At 42.1% G+C, this 16,159-nt stretch overlaps 1 protein-coding gene across 3 annotated transcripts in view; it reads left to right on the forward strand.

Annotated features, from left to right (window-relative positions):
- The window catches only part of KNTC1 (kinetochore associated 1), a 79,901-nt gene extending 78,125 nt beyond the window's left edge, over nucleotides 1–1,776 (forward strand). For all 3 annotated transcript variants that reach the window (XM_055323147.1, XM_055323149.1, XM_055323148.1), the window contains one exon: nucleotides 796–1,776. In XM_055323147.1, coding sequence (XP_055179122.1) covers nucleotides 796–816 — 21 coding nt within the window. In that variant the 3' untranslated portion in view covers nucleotides 817–1,776. The remainder of the gene's footprint in view (nucleotides 1–795) is intronic.
- The last annotated feature ends 14,383 nt before the right edge of the window (nucleotides 1,777–16,159 follow it).

Raw genomic sequence — 16,159 nt, forward strand, 5'->3', positions numbered from 1 at the left:
ATTTTACAAGAGCCGAAAAAGCAACAACCCACAAAACCCTAATCTCTTGAAATCTCACTATCCAGAAATAGGATCACTGTTAACATTTTAGTATACATCCTTCCAAATGTTTTCATGTGTAAAATACACATATAAACTATTCTTACTTTTATTCTTTTTTTTTTTTTTTAAGTTTTTATTTATTTATTAGAGACACAGAAAGAGAGAGATAGAGGGAGCTGAGCCATCCGGGCTGCCCTCTTACTTTTATTCTTAACTAAAATATAAGGTAAAAGTCTGCTTCTTTTTTTTTTTTTTTTAAAGTAATTTCTATACTCAACGTGGAGCTCAAACTCACAACCCTGAGGCCCAAGAGTCATCTGCTCCACTGAATGAGCCAGCCAGGCACCCCTAATATTTTTTACTTTGATCACATCTTGGTAGTTTTAGTAAACTTAATAAAGTTACTGTGGAGGCTTTTCCTTCCCTTTGTCCAGATCAGGCATGTTAAAATAAGCCTACATTTTGTTAACTTTCATTAATAACTTCTCTAGTTCACTTCCAGTTTGTTGTGTTCAATGGCATAGGATTACTTTTTTTTTTTTTTTTAATAGAGATTATTGATTCAGGATACAAATTTGTGACCCTTAAAATATATCAGTTTTTCTCTAGTCCTATCTTATCTAAATGCCAAATGATTATATATGTAGCAGTTTAGCAATAGTTAAGTCTTAAATTTTATGGTTTATCAGACCATTTTCTATTGAAAAACTAAGTGACACTAATGAAAATGCTTCTGTGTTTCTTCCCATTTAGATGTTTCTTAGTGGATCATAGTAGATCATCCAACCTTTTTTAAGAAGAACAGAGGGAAGTCTGGAGTCTACTATTAACTAATCATATTTATTACAGATTCAAAATTGTGCAATTGATGTATTCTAACTTGTCAAATGTTAACCAACAAGTAACAGCTAAGGCATTTAATAGCAGTATGATTATCCCTTAAAGAACTCATGTCTTAAATTAATAAGCCTTTTCTTCACCAGTTACTTGCATGACTACAGAGACTATCTATCTTTTGCACCCCCTATAAAGGAAACTATGCAAAAATATTTTGCTCCCCTCATAAGAAAAGCTACTGCTTATATCCTGTATCTTCATTTACAAATAAGAATAGTGTCAATATTTTTAATGTAAGTCTAGCAAATATGTATCTTATGTTTTGCTGCAGAACGTATTAATATCCAGCCAGAAAAATAGAAACCAGGTATTTCAGACAGAGAAGGATTGGATGCCAGGAATTGGTTACAAGGGTGTTGAAAGGACTGAAAGGCAAAGGATGGATAGGGGGTTTTGGCTAGAGAGGCAGTAGTGGAAGGGCCTGAGAGCTGGAGGCTGGGGGTGGTGGGGGAACTTTGCAACCCTGAGCCTGGGGGAGCCGCTGCCCACAGCAACCCTCAGTCACCCCCAGCGATGGCTGCTGCTACCAGGCCACCCCCAAGAAAGAAAAGAAGCAAGTCTTTGCCTTTTTCAACCTTCTAATTTTCCTGCCAAGGCCAAGAATGACAGAACCAAACCGGAACCCCTGTGGCAGGGGGTCCGGGAGAGGCAGCCTCCTGGCTGTCAGCCGCTGCAGTACGGAGGCTGGCCTGGGGAGGAGGGGGGCAGTGTGGAGCTGAAACGCCCCGCCCCGCTGCCCCCCCAGCGTCCAGAGACCTCCTCGCACCTTTCTCCCCCTTGGCAATCTTTTTCTAGGTGTGTGTGTAACTTGAATAAATTGAGTTTTATAAAACAGAATGAGTTTCCCTTTGCTTTTCCAGTTGGGAAAAACATTATTTCTATACAGAAAACTCAATGTAGCATTGTAATTAAAAACGTGGGTTTTGGGGGTAAAGCTAGTCTGGATTTGAATCCTGGCTCTGTCCCATACTAGCTGTGTGATCCTGGACGAGTTATATAACTTCTCAAAGCCTTAGTTCCCTCATTTGTAAAACCTCCTAAGGAGGTTTAAATGTTCCTCCCCTTGCTCTGTTCTGATTATTTAGACTACAACATTTTTCAAAAAGCTTTTTCTATATTTGGGATTATTTCCTTGAGATGCATTCCTTGGAACAGGTTGACCAGATCAAAGGGAATGAAGAACAGCTTAAAAGCTTTAGATACGGGTTGCCTGACTATGTGTTTCAAATGATCTTTTTCACAAATGCCCCTTCCTACCAGCAAGAAGCATGTCTGCTTTACCTCTTCTCCCTAACATGGACCAATCTGACTTTTAAAAACCTTTTGCTGGGATCCCTGGGTGCCGCAGTGGTTTAGCGCCTGCCTTTGGCCCAGGGCGCGATCCTGGAGACCCGGGATCGAATCCCACGTCGGGCTCCCGGTGCATGGAGCCTGCTTCTCCCTCTGCCTGTGTCTCTGCCTCTCTCTCTCTCTCTCACTGTGTGACTATCATAAATAAATAAAATTAAAAAAAATAAAAAATAAAATAAAAACCTTTTGCTAACATGATAGGTGAAAATGGTATCTCACTATTTACATCTGTATTTCTTTGATACTTCTTTAATTGAACCTTAAGAAAACTATCTGTATTTGAAAGCAGAACCTGGAATTGTCTTCCTGGGCATAAAAAGTGAAAGGAAGGGAAGGGGTCAAGTGGTGGCACCAGAAGGTAACAAATATGAAATGACTGCATGCCTGATGGGCTCAAGCTAAACTGAATGATCCTTTTCCTTTTCCCAATCTTAACACTGGTTTCATTGTTTCAAATGAAGTTCTGATAGGCAGGGATACCTGGGTGGCTCAGTGGTTGAGTGTCTGCCTTTGGCTCAGATCATGATCCCGGGGTCCTAGGATCCAGTCTCTGCCTGCTTCTTCCTCTGCCTATGTCTCTGTCTCTCTCTCTCTCTCATGAATAAATAAATAAAATCTTTTTTTTTTAAGATTTTATTTATTTATTTGTGAGAGACACAGAGAGAGAGGGGCAGAGACACAGGCAGAGGGAGAAGCAGGCCCCGTGCAGGGAGCCCGATGTGGGACTCGATCCCAGGTCTCCAGGATCAGGCCCTGGGCTAAAGGCGGCACTAAACTGCTGAGCCACCTGGGCTGCCCCAAAATCTTTTTTTTTTTTTTTGAGAGAGATTTTATTTATTTATTCATGAGACAGAGAGAGACAGAGACATAGGCAGAGTGAGAAGCAGGCTCCCCACAAGGAGCCCAATGCGGGACTCGATCCCCGGACCCCTGGATCATGCCCTGAACCGAAGGCAGACGCTCAACCACTGAGCAGCCAGGCATCCCAAATAAATAAAATCTTAAAAAAAAAAAAAAGTTCTGATAGCCAGAGGGTTAGCTTTAGGTCTGCCAGAGAAGTATTTTTTGAAACACATATATTTAAATTTATTTTCAGTTCATTTGAAGTTCAAATATACAATTAGCTGGGATCCTTGTTCTATTTATTATATTTTTATTAGCCTTGATTATTTTCCACTCTTGTCTCCATACAGCCATTATCCATACTGTTTCTCCTTAAAACAGGCCAGATCTTGTCTATGCCCGCCACACCCTTTTCACTGGCTTCCCCGTTTCACTTAGCACAAGACCTAAGTTGCCAACTGAGGCACACAGGCACCTTTGTTCAAAATAGAAACAAACCCTTTTAGGAAGATGAGATGAGTTATAAAAGCTCTCCTCAGGGGTGTCTGAGTGGCTCAGTCAGTTAAGCATCCAACTCTTGATATCAGCTCTGGTCTTGATCTCAAGGTAATGAGTTCAAGCCCCGAGTTGGGCTCCCTACTGGGAGTGGAGCCACTTTTTTAAAAAAGGGGCTCTCCTAGTGCAGAAAGGCACTCCCTGGGAACAGTTACATTTGTAAAAAGCACTGGATTTAAAAGCTGGATTTCAGGGGCACTGGGTGGTTCAGTTGGTTAAACATCTTGACTCAGGTCAAGATCTCAGAGTTCTGGAATCAAGCCCTGCCTCAGGCTCCCTGCCCAGTGGGGAGTGTACTTGTCCCTCACCCTCAGCCACTCCCCCACTGGTGTGCGTACTTGCTCATGCTCTCTCTCTTTTTAAAAAAGCTGGATTTCGGGGGATCCCTGGGTGGCTCAGTGGTTTAGCGCCTACCTTCAGTCCAGGGCATGATTCTGGAGTCCCAGAATCGAGTCCCACATCAGGTTCCCTGCATGGAGCCTGCTTCTCCCTCTGCCTGTATCTCTGTCTCTCTCTGTCTCTCATGAATACATAATAAAGTCTTTAATAAATAAATAAATAAATAAATAAAAATAAAAAGCTGGATTTTAGTGCTTGTTGTTACCTGCCCATCCATACAGTGGCTTAGAAGGTCCCACCTACCTTTCTAGCCTGTATATCTACCACTTTCTCCCCTCACCAGCCTTCCCCACCAGCCAAACTAAAGTTGCCTCCCTTCCTCCACCCCAGTCACTGGCTATGGCATGAACATATTTACTTCCTTCTCTTTTTGTGTGTGTGTGTTTTGTATTTACTTCCTTCTCAATGCAATCCAGTTATCATGGTTGATCTGGTTTTTTTTTTTTCTTGGTTGATCTGTTTATTGATGGTCTCACTACTCATTATGTTGACCCCAAACCCTAGAACAGAGTCTCATATAAAAGATGTAATAAGGGATCCCTGGGTGGCGCAGCGGTTTAGCGCCTGCCTTTGGCCCAGGGCGTGATCCTGGAGACCCGGGATCGAATCCCACGTCGGGCTCCCGGTGCATGGGACCTGCTTCTCCCTCTGCCTATGTCTCTGCCTCTCTCTCTCTCTCTCTCTCTGTGTGTGTGTGACTATCATAAATAAATAAAAATTAAAAAAAGAGATGTAATAAATATGAAATAAATTAGCTATCCATTTTCAGGGTAAAATTCCTTCCATGAATGTGTCATGATCATGTGAACACGTGACAGCCCCTCATTACATAGAAAGGGGGAAGTAAACAACTTCTAAATAAGTAAAGGCACTACTATATTTAATTCTCATGACTCATGCCCATTCTTTCATCATCTCTTGCTGTGAATGAGATGGCTAAATTTTCATTACTTTGACTACTTGGAGTAGAGAATTTTATTAGTGAAGTGTCCTCCCTTCATTCTCTTCTGGATAGAAATCCTGGCCTGACAAAACATAAGATATTCAGTCTTCTTTCTACTGTCTCTTCTGGGGCCCAGAGATTCAGAACCTGTTGGCAGTGTTTATGTTAGTTAACACATTGCATCCCTTGAAATGAGTCTGAATGTTAACTCACAACAGCTAGGCCTTACCATAAACTCTACAAAACATTAGAGAAAGACAAAGCGGTGGTGGTGGTGTGGTTTTCTGGCAATCTTTACATATTTGAAAACAACTAGAAAACAAACAGCATGTGCTTCTAGACCAACCAAAGCTGAGTGTTTTCCAAAGGGATAAAAGAAATTTCTGGAGTATTCTCTTTTTGAACTCTCCTTCCAGTGTTCGTAGTACTCAAGAATGTGACCTCTAAACTGACTTTCCCTTGGTAACTACTCTTAAAGCTTTTTAAAAAACAGCTTTATTGAGATATAGTCCACATACCATACAATTCACCCATTTAAAGTGTACACCGCAGTGGGGGGTTCCTGGGTGCCTCACTCAGTTGGTTAAGTGTCTGCCTTTGGCTCAGGTCATCCCGGAGGTCCTGGAATTGAGCCTTGATTTGACTTCCCTGCCCATCAGGAGCCCTGCTTCTCTCTCTCCCTTCGCCCCTCCCACCCACTCATGCTCACATACGTTCTCTCTCTCTCTCAAATAAATACAATCTTTTAAAAAGTACACTTTGATGGTTTTTAACATACCAAATATACACAACCATCATCACAGTCAATTTTAGAATATTTACATTACCTCTATTTTTTTATTTATTTATTTTTTTTTTAGATTTATCTATTTATTCATGAGAGACACATAGAGAGAGAGGCAGGCTCCTCGCCAGAGCCGGATGCAGGACCTGATCCCGGATCCCAGGATCTCAACCTGAGACGAAGGCAGCCACCCAACCGCTGAGCCACCCAGGCATCCCTATTTACATTACCTTTAAACAAAACTCTGTGTATGTCACAGCTTCATTCCTTTTTATGGTGTAATAATTTTATTCCATATTATAGATGGAATGTTTTGTTTATTTATCGACTGATGGACATTCAGGTTGTTTCTACCTTCTGGCTGTTATGAAAAACATCACTATATCCTATAGCTTTTGAACCACCTAGGTACTCTTAGGTTTTTTTCAATATGTATACCCAGACTTATCCAAGATATCAGATAAGATTCAATGATCAGAGTTTTCCATTCCCTGTCTTGAGGAGCAATTCTCTGCACATACTATGCAGTTTCAAGTCTTTGCTCCTTCCGTTTTGCCTAGTTGATGCCCTCATTCCTCATTACATATTTACTCAGTATCCAAGTTCCCTGAATCACTTAAGAGAACATCTAATTTATGTGAATATGCACATGTATACCGATGAAGCATTAGGATATTCCTTGTAATCAAAAAGATAAGTGATAACCAGGAGAATCTCAAAACCAGAATTATTCTTTAATTAAAAAAAAAAAAAAGATTTATTTATTGGGGCACCTGGGTGGCTCAGTGGTTAAGTGTCTGCCTTCAGCTCAGGGCGTGATCCTGGAGTCCCAAGATCGAGTCCCGCATCAGGCTCCCTGCATGGAGCCTGCTTCTTCCTCTGCCTATGTCTCTGCCTCTCTCTCAGTGTGTCTCTCATGAATAAATAAGTAAAATCTTAAAAAAAAAAAAAAAAAAGATTTATTTATTTTAGAGAGAGAGAGAATCATAACCAGACTCCATGCCCAGCACAGAGCCCAATGTAGGGCTTGATCTGACCCCCTGAGATCATGACCTGAGCTGAAATAAAAAAATCGGACGCTCAACTGAGCCACCCAGGGGCCCTCCCAAGATTTTTTTTTTTTTAAGATTTTATTTATTGATTTTTAGAGAGAGAAAGTACAAGCAGGGGGAAGCGCAGAGGACGAAGGGGAGAAAGAATTTCAAGCAGACTGAAGCTCAGCTCAGAGCCAGATGTAGAGCTCCATCTCATGACCCTGAGACCGTGACCTGAGCCAAAATCAAGAGTTGAATGCTTAACCACGGAGCCACCCTAGTCCTCCTTGAAACCAAAGTTATTCCCAACTCATTTTTTTCTAATGTTCTTCGTATAGACTTGATTTTTTTAAGTCTTTTTTTTTAGTCTTATGATATATTACTCATAATCCATTCTATATTTCATACCTCAAAATAGTGTAATTTGGAGTTTGGGTCTGCGAGCAAACGGCCAAAAAGGATTCATGAGACATTTTCCGTGCAAAAAAGGTGATTAAAAAAAAAAGTGATTTTATTAAAGCATAGGGACACCACACGTGGGCAGAAAAAGCCAAATTGTAAGTGCGGAGTGACTGAATACATATTATCCTATGGAAGGGGAAGGTGACATTAGCGCTCCAGGAAATTGAGTCTCTATAGGTTTCTGGAAATCTGACTATTCTCAAGATTGTGTTTTTCTTGTAAATCATTAAGACAGTTACAGACTGATGGAGTTTTATATCCTTCATGACTGTGATTTTTATCAGTTGACCTTTTGCTTTTTCCTTCCTTTGTTCTTGGGCAGTCATGAGTACCTCAAAATGTCACATGTATTCCACTCCACCTTGGGACAGGGGAGTATGTGGAGTGTCACGTTGCCTTTTGCCCTCAGCTTGCCTTCTGTTATGTCATCAAAAAGAAGAAGTAGTAATTTACAAAATTTCCTCCCCTCCTTCCCACTCTGTAATGTCACATGTCTTGTAATTGCTGTTTTTTTAAATTTTTTTTTTTTTTTAAATTTATGATAGTCACACAGATTGAGAGAGAGGCAGAGACACAGGCAGAGGGAGAAGCAGGCTCCATGCACCGGGAGCCCGACGTGGGATTCGATCCCGGGTCTCCAGGATCACGCCCTGGGCCAAAGGCAGGTGCCAAACCGCTGCGCCACCCAGGGATCCCTGTAATTGCTGTTTTTATAGTCATAGAAGCCAGAATGTGTAGGAAAACTTCGTCATCAAATGATATGAGTGCATATGCTGGTGCTTCTCTTGCTCTCTTTTTAAGATTTTAAAATCTTAAAATGTGGGAGGCCGACAGACTCTGTGCTGAGTGTGGAGCTTAACACCGGGCTTCATCTCATGCCCTGAGCCAAAACTAAGATTCAGATGCTTAATTAGCTGAGCCACCCAGGCACTCCCCTAGTTCTCTCCCTCTCTCTCTCTCTCTCTTTTTTTTTTAAGATTTTGTTTATTTATTCATGAGAGACACACAGAAAGAGGCAGAGACATAGGCAGAGGGAGAAGCAAGCTCCCTGCAGGGAGCCCGATGTGGGACTCGATCCCAGGACACCAAGATCAGGCCCTGAGCCGAAGGCAGACGCTTAACCACTGAGCCACCCAGGTGTCCCAGAAGAGCATGCAACTGTTGATCTCAGGGTTACGAGTTGGGTGTATGGATTACTTAAACAAACAAATCAAACAAAAAAACATAAAAATTGAGGGGTACCTGGGTGGCTCAGTTGGTTAAGCATCCAACTCTTGGTTCAGGCTCAGGTTGTGATCTTGGGGTTGTGAGATCAAGCCCTGCATCTGGCTCCACATTTGACGAGGAGTCTGCTGGAAATTCTTTCTCCCTCTCCCTCTGCTCCACATCTGGCATGCATGCATGCTCAAATACATAAAATCTTTAAAAAAAAAATAAAATAATAAAAATAAATTTAAAAAAAATTTAAAAGACTCCTAACCAAGCCCAGTCTTCAACATTGAGTTCAATCATTCACAAGTTTGCCAGGCAGACATAAGAATTCTGCATAGTCATGGATTAATGGGTCACCTTTTCTCAGAAAATGACATGCTTTTGGTTCAGTTTGGATTGCTAGTGGGATTTTTCTGTATTTTTATTTTTACTTCTGGGCTCAGAGGAGGAAAAGAGATGCTGACAGTGAGGAAGGAAAGAAAATATAAGTGGTGAGGGTCATAGGGAGTTAAAGAGATCTTCAGTGTGAAGGAAGAAAGGCCCAGAAAGACGAAGGCCAGAAACCCAGCCACACTCTCACCGTGTCTTCTGCTGGCCTCCTGTGTTAGGTCTCTTGAAAGGCAGTGGTAGAAAACAGTTTCTCCCCAGTTTTGCCCCGAATGTCTCTTGCCATAAAAAATTACCATTAACTGAGAGCCTTAAAACAACAGGAATTGGGGATGCCTGGCTCCCAGGTTGTGAGCACCAGCTCCACAGTGGGCATGGAGCCTGAACAAACAAACAAACAAACAAACCAACAAACCAGGAATTTATTGCCTCACAGTTCTGGGGGCTAGAAGTCCAAAATTAAGGCGTTGGTAGGACCATGCTCCCTCCAAAGGCTGTAAGGGAAAATCCCACCGTGTAGCTTCTGGCTTCTGGTGGCTCAAGGTGTCCTTAGCTTATGTTCCTTTTACTCCAGTCTCTGCTTCCATCATCACATGGTTTTCTCCCTGTGTCTCCGTATGTCCTTTTCTGTCTCTTAGGAAGACGCTTGTCATTGGATTTAGGGCCCGCCCTAATCCTGTGTGATCTCACCTTAATATTTACCCTAATTACACCCGCAAAGACACTATTTCTAAATAAGGTCACATTCCAGGTGGTCATTGATGAGGGAGCAGAAGACTAGCTGGGAGCGTAGCAGAAACCGAATTCCTGCAAACCACACCCCCCACTCTGGGGTGGAAGCTGTGTGACCTTCCTTAGGCACTCTTGGCTGCCCTAAACCTGAGGAAAGGAAAGACGAATGGTTAGCTAATAGAGATCACAGTCCTGCAAGATAAGTCTCCCTCAAGTTACAAATGTCTTGGTGATTTACAAGAAAAAAACATTCTTATCAAATAATCTAACTACCCAAAAGAAATGTAGATAAAATTAAATCTCCTTACAACCTGCAGGCCATGGACAAATACTTCAGGGGGCAGAGTACAGCATTCCTCAAGGAACTTGAAACTGCTGCCTTAAAGTTAATGCTTTGCTAGAAGAGAAAAGCAACCTGAGCTTGATGTTAGCCAGAACTTCAGGATCCTGTAAGTCTTCTTTAACATATGAAAATCCCTTTAGAGACTTCTTTTATCTCTGTCCCTCCCAGATGTATGTTAGCAATCATCCTCCAAGCATACAGCCCACTGATGTACGTCTGAAGAGTCTCATGACTAAACAGTCTCATACTGTTTACTAGACAGTAGTAAATGACCTTTTTTTTTAAAGATTTTATTTATTTATTTATTTGACAGAGAGAGAGAGAACACAAGCAGGGGGAGGGACAGAGGGAGAAGGAGAAGCAGACTCCCCCCTGAGCAAGGAGCCCTACACAGGGCTCCATCCCAGGACTCTGAGATCACAACCTGAGCCACCCAGAATGACCTTATCATAACAGTAGCTAGCCCCTCAAATTCCTGGAAATTTTGCTTCCAAATTCTTTAGAGATTTACTTTCTTTCTAACCGCCACCTATAAAGTATATGAATCAGCTACCCCTCCCAACCCCAGTGCAGTTCTTCCTGCCTATGGGTCCTGTCCCCATGCTCCTTTCATAAAACCACCTTTTTTTGGGGGGTGGCACCTGGGTGGCTCAGTCCGTTAAGCGTCTGCCTTCAGCTCAGGTCATGACTCTGGGGTCCTGAGATAGAGTCCCACATCGGGATCCCTGCTCAGTGGGTTGTCTGCTTCTCCCTCTCCCTCTATGCACACACTCTGTCTCTTATATAGACAGATTGAGCTTAAAACAAACAAACAAAACAAAAAAAAAACACTACCTTTTTTGCACTGAAGACACCTCAGGAATTCTTTCTTGACCGTTCACTCCCAGACCTCAACATTTCACATCAGGAACCATCATTCTAAAGGAATTTTTATATGTTAAAGTAGACTTACGGGCTAAGATTGCCTTCTGCCCTTAGCAAAGTATGAAGATCGAGGCAGTTGAGTCTGTAGAGGAATATCCCTTTGCCTGTTTCAAGGGCTTGTCAATGTGCTTTGTCCTGAGCTAGTCCTCTGTTCCCTCATCAGTTTTGGCCATGTGAACCAACATCATGTGCGTTTTAATTATCCCACTACTGAGTCTATAGGAAAGCTAAGGAATCAACAGACTTAAAAAATGGATAACAGTAACCAGAAGGACAATTATCAAAGAACAGTCTTTTAGGGATGCCTGGGTGGCTCAGTGGTTGAGCATCTGTCTTCAACTCAGAGCGTGATCCCGGGGTCCGAGATCGAGTCCCATATCGGGCTCCCTGGGACGAGTCTGCTTCTCCCTCTGCCTCTCTCTCTCTCTCTCTCTCTCTCTCTCCCTGTGTCTCTCATGAATAAATAATTTTTAAAAAACAATCTTTTATTTCTCTATCCTCTACCTTTCTTTGAAGCTGGTTCGGGGCTAACCCCCCCAGGACATCGTAGACTCAATTTCCTCTTGCAGGTAAGCCCACTGAAAGGCAGCAAGATTTGTGTTTTGTTTCCTTTTATTTTAGCATACTTACCTATTGTTTTGTAAATACCTCACATTCCAGGAGATTCAAGACTCCTTGAATAAATAACTCACCTCTTTATAGATAAGACGCATTGACTATCTGAATTCCTAGCTTAAAAAAAAAATTACTGAGTGAAAACAGGGAGGAATGTAATGCCATATCCCTGTCAAATATTCTCAGAGGGATAAAACTTAAGTCATTTTCATCATGGCTAATTCCCTGCAACCTTTATAAACAAATGTAGCACCTTAATCAGCACAGGCAAAGGAACTATTTCCTTTAATCCAACAGCTGTGAAACAGGTTTTTATGGTAGGCAACTTAAGTCATTTATTTTCATAGTTTACACATTACACAACAATTTAGGACTAGGTGCCAAGAACTGTAGAAGAACCAGATCAAATCCAACAACACTTCAAGTACTAATCCCTAATATTAGCCCTTAAATGCCCTTATAAAAGTCCACCTAGCTGCATTATCCTTTTCTTGAAAGCTTTCTATGTGTGGAGTAGAGCAGGAACCTTTTAGGGTGGCGTTGCCAGGACTTTCCAGAGCCCTGGGAAAGTGAGAGAAAGGCAGTGGAGACAGGACTACTTATCTCCCTCTGCTTTCCCCTGTCACAGCCTAGTGATGCAGAAAAGTCAACCTGTCTTTGAAAAGGGAAGTGTTCACCTTCATTGCATAGATTGGACAGAGAAAGCCTGAGTTTTCTATAATGCTTGGTCACATGTCAGTGTTAGATGCTATGCTCTCAAATCCCAAGAGAAGCCACACAAACTCCATGGCGTGGCCGGTGAATCCATCTCACCTATAGTATTCAGAGCCAACAACTCTATAATTATGTCAAGATTGCATCTAAAGCTAGTCCATCCTGTTTTTGAAATACTAAGACTGGCTAGAGACCACAGGGCGGATGAGATCTGGGTTCATCTTGAAGAGCACCACGACACATAGACACATACACATTCCACATCTAACCTGGAGGATTAACTCCTCTCAAGAATTTGTCATCATTTGCTATTTACCTAACAAGCTCAAGAGGTATATATATTTCTTTCACGTTAGCCGTAACAATGCATTATGTCATCTTTTCTCTCCCATGAGAGGACACTTAAAGTGTGTGAAGGTGGATGCTGTTGGTATTGTGAGTCTTGCTCCCATCTGGATAAAATTAATGCCTTTGCCTTGCTTTTTCAGAACCTTGAAATCTATACTGACTTTGGCTGCAAGTCATAGAAAACCCAACTAAAAGCGGCTTGAAGCAAAGAGGACATTTGTATCTTACATAATCAGAAGACTGGAGAACAAGTTCCCTCAACTTGCTAATGACATAATCAAGGGCCCAGATCCTTTCCATTTTTTCCACTTGGCCATCCTCTACGGTGCTGGTTTGTCCTTAGTTTGTCTCCTCACAATGCAAAAGATTTCATCAGCTTCCAGCATGACATCTGTAGGCAAGAATTTCCAAAAATCCTTTTTTTTCCTCCCCAAAATACTTTTTTAAAATTTAGGTGAAATTCATACATGAAATTAACCTTCTTTAAAATGAATAATTCAGGGGCATTTGTTACATTCGCAGTGCTGTGTAACCATCACCTCTCTCTAGTTCCAAAATATGTTCATCTCTCCCAAAGGAGACCCCCATTCCCACTGAACAATCATTCCCTATTCCTCCTTCCCTGATCCCTGGGCAACCATTCATCTACCTTCTGTCTCTAAGGATGTGCTTATTCTAAATGTTTCATTAAATTGGAATTATACAATACGAGGCCTTTTTTGTGGCTTTTTTCAGCTGGTCTAATGTTCCCATGGTTCATCCACAGTGTGGCTTGTAACAACATGTCATTCCTTTTTGTGATATTCTATTGTATGAATCCACCACACTTTGTTTATCCATGTCCACAGACATTTGGGTTGTTTCCACCTTTTGGCTATTGAATAATGTTGCCATGAACATGCTTGTACATGTATTTGTTTGAGTAACCAATTTTCAGTTCTTTGGGGCATATACCTAGCAATGACATTGCTGGGACATTTTCTGAGAAGTATCCCTAGAAGACTAACCCTCACATCATACTGGTCAGAACTGCATCACAACCCCAGGCCTGCAACAATGTCTTTGCAAGGAGAATAAGACCACTATGATTGGCTAAACTCACAAGATTCACACCCTGTAGCTAGGTTTGAACCCAGTCACCTTGGAAGGACACAGATGGTTGGAGGAAGGCCATTTGCAGAAGGTGGTGACCATGAGCACAAACACCATGACGCAGGTAGGCAAGTTCTCTGCCAACCACCCCCTCAATATTATTAGAGTAATCTGTATCCTGTTCATGGGTGTGAACTTCTCTGTTCTAGCTGTCAAACCACCTTTCCTTTATGGATTGTCTATTCTATAAACAGTTGTCTTAATGAAGAAGTGTAGGAACTAGAGTCATAATAAATAGCATGCCAGTGGTTCAAAGCCATGTGAAGTAGAAGCTCTTAAAAAATATTGGAGGGATGACCCTGGTGGATCCAGAGTGCACTTTCCCTCTAGTACCCTTGTAGAGACCCTGGCGAGATGCTTCAAGTGGGAATGTGCTTCATTGATTTAATTGTCTTCTAGATTTTGATTTGTGTACCCAGATTTGCCTTTGCCTCCACCACCATCATATGGAAGCCATTTATGCATCTATTCCACAAATATTTATTGTGTGCCTACTACTTCCGCACCGTGCAAGGCACTGAAAAAGTGGTAGTAAGCCAGAGGCTCTTAGCTCCTGTCCTCACAGAGCTTACAGTGTGGTGGATGAGATTGAAACTAAAGGAATAGTCAGGCAAATAATTATTTAATTCACAGTGTGATAAATGCTGTGAAGAAGTAAAAATCCAGGGTACCATGAAAGTGCAGAAGAGAGGAAGGATTCTGATCAGATCCTCCCTGACAATAGATGGTTAGAGAGGCTGCAAGTGCTCCCTAACATGGTGGCTCCTGGTAAGTGGTTACAGCAAGGAAATGTCAAGGCTATCCTTCAAAAGGCCAGCAAGGCCAAGGGCAGGATCCTGGGACACTGCTTTGAGCACCACGGGCATGTATTTATTTTCAGCTTAATGTTCATGAGAAACATCAAACTAAGTTTTAAAATGAATGATTATTTTATATCCAGAAATTGGGACGCCTGGGTGGCTCAGCTGTTGGGCCTCTGCTTTCAGCTCAGGGCATGATCCCAGGTTGGAGGATTGAGTCCCACATTGGGCTCCTTGCAGGGAGCCTGCTTCTCCCTCTGCCTGTGTCTCTGCCCCTCTGTGTGTGTGTGTCTCTCATGAATAAATAAATAAAATCTTAAATATATATATATATATATATATATATATATATATATATATATATCCAGAAATAATCAATCAATCAATCAATCAATCCAGAAACCCCAGAGCAGGAAAGTTTTTAAAAACTGAATTGCAATCCCTTGTGCTGTTATCTCTGGGCTATGCTGAAAGAGAAGTCTATGGCTCAAAAACCATGACACGTCACCTTTCTGGCTTCAGCTGACTAGAACAGCTATTGGTCTGCATCCCTAGGAACCATCCACAGCTGACCAGCAGCCCATGAAGTGGCCTAGTACATAAGTTTTGCTCAAAAAGGCACTCTCTTCTGGTGTATTTGTTTCCTAGGACTGTTGAAACAAATTATTACACATTAGGTGGCTTAAAACAACAGAGATTTATTCTCTCACAGTTCTGGAAGCCAGAAATCTGAAATTGAGGTGTTGGCAGGTCATACTCCTTCCAAAGACTCTAAGGAAAAAAATCTTTCCTTGCCTCTTCCAGCTTCCAGTGGCTTCAGGCATTCCTTGGCTTGTGGTTGCTTCACCTCACTCTCTGTCTCAGTCTTCACAGGACTTCTCCTCTGTGTCTCTCCTCTCTGTGTGTCTCCTATAAGGACACTGTGATTGGATTTGGGACCCATCCAGGTCATCCAGGCTGAGTTCATGTTCATATCCTAAATTTGATTACATATGCAAAGACCCTTTTCCCAAATAGATGATATTCACAAATAAGATGCCTGAAGTTGGGATCCCTGGGTGGCGCAGCGGTTTGGCGCCTGCCTTTGGCCCAGGGCGCGATCCTGGAGACCCGGGATCGAGTCCCACGTTGGGCTCCCGGTGCATGGAGCCTGCTTCTCCCTCTGCCTATGTCTCTGCCTCTCTCTCTCTCTCCCTGTGTGACTATCATAAATAAACAAAAATTAAAAAAAAAAAAAGATGCCTGAAGTTAGGCTGGGGAACATGTCTTTTTAGGGGTCACCATTCAAGTGTAGTGGTCACCCACTACAATTAGATAGTGGCTATTACACTCAATAACATCCTCTGCTCATTAGAGATGATGCTAGACAGTGACAATAATCCAGTCGAGTCTTCCCCTTTGTGGAAGTTTGAATGCGAGACATGCAGAAGTTAACACCTTCATTGGAGTCATGCAGAAGCAAAGAGACCCTGATGGAGACAGTTGGCAGAGGCTGTGAGTAAGCAAAAGCCACAAGGTAGGGAGGAAGGCAACTCAGAAGTCAGAGCAATAATGAAGAGAAGCCACCTCACGAGAATGGTGACATTCTAGAGTTTCTCTTTCCTGGCTTACCATTTTCATCAA

The sequence above is a fragment of the Nyctereutes procyonoides genome, unplaced genomic scaffold (assembly GCF_905146905.1).
Source record: "Nyctereutes procyonoides isolate TBG_1078 unplaced genomic scaffold, NYPRO_anot_genome, whole genome shotgun sequence".
Lineage (NCBI taxonomy): Eukaryota > Metazoa > Chordata > Mammalia > Carnivora > Canidae > Nyctereutes > Nyctereutes procyonoides.